Source organism: Helobdella robusta (assembly GCF_000326865.2).
Source record: "Helobdella robusta unplaced genomic scaffold HELROscaffold_8, whole genome shotgun sequence".
In the NCBI taxonomy this organism is placed as follows: domain Eukaryota; kingdom Metazoa; phylum Annelida; class Clitellata; order Rhynchobdellida; family Glossiphoniidae; genus Helobdella; species Helobdella robusta.
In genome coordinates this window covers 4,338,237-4,339,827 of record NW_008705459.1, presented here as the reverse complement: position 1 = coordinate 4,339,827, position 1,591 = coordinate 4,338,237, and the positions used below count along the sequence as shown (strand labels likewise).

General features: G+C 34.5%; 1 protein-coding gene across 1 annotated transcript in view; it reads right to left on the bottom strand.

The window, feature by feature from the left end:
* Window positions 1-469: 469 nt before the first annotated feature.
* The window catches only part of HELRODRAFT_165750 (hypothetical protein), a gene marked incomplete at both ends in the record, with an annotated part of 7,837 nt that continues 6,715 nt past the window's right edge, over window positions 470-1,591 (bottom strand). The window contains one exon of the mRNA XM_009032264.1: window positions 470-1,525. Within this exon, the coding sequence (XP_009030512.1) occupies window positions 470-1,525 (1,056 nt within the window). The remainder of the gene's footprint in view (window positions 1,526-1,591) is intronic.

The following is a 1,591-nucleotide window of genomic DNA, read 5'->3' as shown; positions in this document are numbered from 1 at the left end:
CTTTAAAATAACAAAACAGTTGACAGTATAAAAAATAGAATAAGAGTAACACAATAACGCAAAACAAAATTATTTAAATTAAAACATAAAAAATAACAAAATATGTCACTATGATACAATTGTATTGTACTGTACTGTTTTGTATTATACTGCATTGAATTGTTTTGTAATGCAATGTATTGTATTGTATTGAATTGCATTGCATTGTATTGCATTGCATTGTATTGTATTGTATTGTGTTGTGTTGTATTGTACTGTACTGTAATGTATTGTACTGTATTGTATTGTAATGTGTTGTCTCGTATTGTATCGTATCGTATTGCATTGTATTGTACTGCAGTTTATTGTACTCTATTGTAGTGTAATGTATTGTATTATATCATATTGTACTGTACTGCATTGTATAGTATTGTTGTATTGTATTGTATTGTATTGTATTGAAGTGTGTTGTATTGTATCTTGTAATTGTTCAAATTTCCTCGATGATGTTGTTCTCCCTGAAGCACATTTCAACGTACAAGGACTCCATACTTGGAAGTGGTGCCGCCAAAAAATGGGCAGGTGATGGCAGTGGTGACGACAATGCCGACGACGACGAAGATAATAATGGTGATGAAAACGCCGATGATGATGCTAATGATGTTGGAGTTAAATATGATGGTGATGGTGCTATGGGATGTAATGATGGTGGTGATGATGGTGATGGTGGTGATGATGTTGGTATGTGATGTAATGGTGTCAGAAGAAATGAGTTCTGTGAAGGAGGTTGCGTTGAATTGATTTTGTAGTTGTTCACGTTTTTGTGGCCGTTGAGGTCGCTGCTGATGAGATTGATCATGTTGTCGCTACTAAAGTGTTTGTATTCAAAGCCTTCGTAATTCAACTTTTCGATGTTTTTCGTGTTTTTTCTTGAGTCAAACTCAGAAGCACTTGAACAGCCAAAACCGCAACAACAATTGAAACAACTACTGCAGCAGCAACAAGATTCACCATGGCAGCAACGACAACAACGACAAGAACTACACCCACCACAGTAGCCACAATTTTTAATTTCATCGCGAATAATTGTGTTTCCGCTTTGTTTTGATTCAAAGTAATGTTGCAAATCCGTAAGAAACCTGTTGAAATATGTGAAAGCATAAATGAGCAGTACGCTCGTCAACAGCTGCAATACACAATATGTATGCCTGATAGAGTTGCCACTGTTGATGTTGATGTTGTTGTTGTTGTTTTTGTCAATAATGATGTTGTTGTTGATGTTGTTGTTGTTGATGATGTTGTTGTTTTTGTCAATGATGACGTTGTTGTTGTTGTTGTTGTTATTATCATTGATGACGTTGTTGTTGTTGTTGTTATTATTGTTGATGATGTTTTTGTTTTTGTCAATGATGACGTTGTTGTTGTTCTTGGCAATAATGACGTTGTTGTTGATGTTGTTGATAATGTTGTTGTTTTTGTCAATGATGACGTTGTTGTTGTTGTTGTTGTTGTTGTTGATGTTGTTGTTGTTGGCGTTTTTGTTGTCCTTTTTAGTTTTGTTATAGATATTACTTTTATCAATGTTAAGATTTTTGTGGCTGGTGTGGATGGC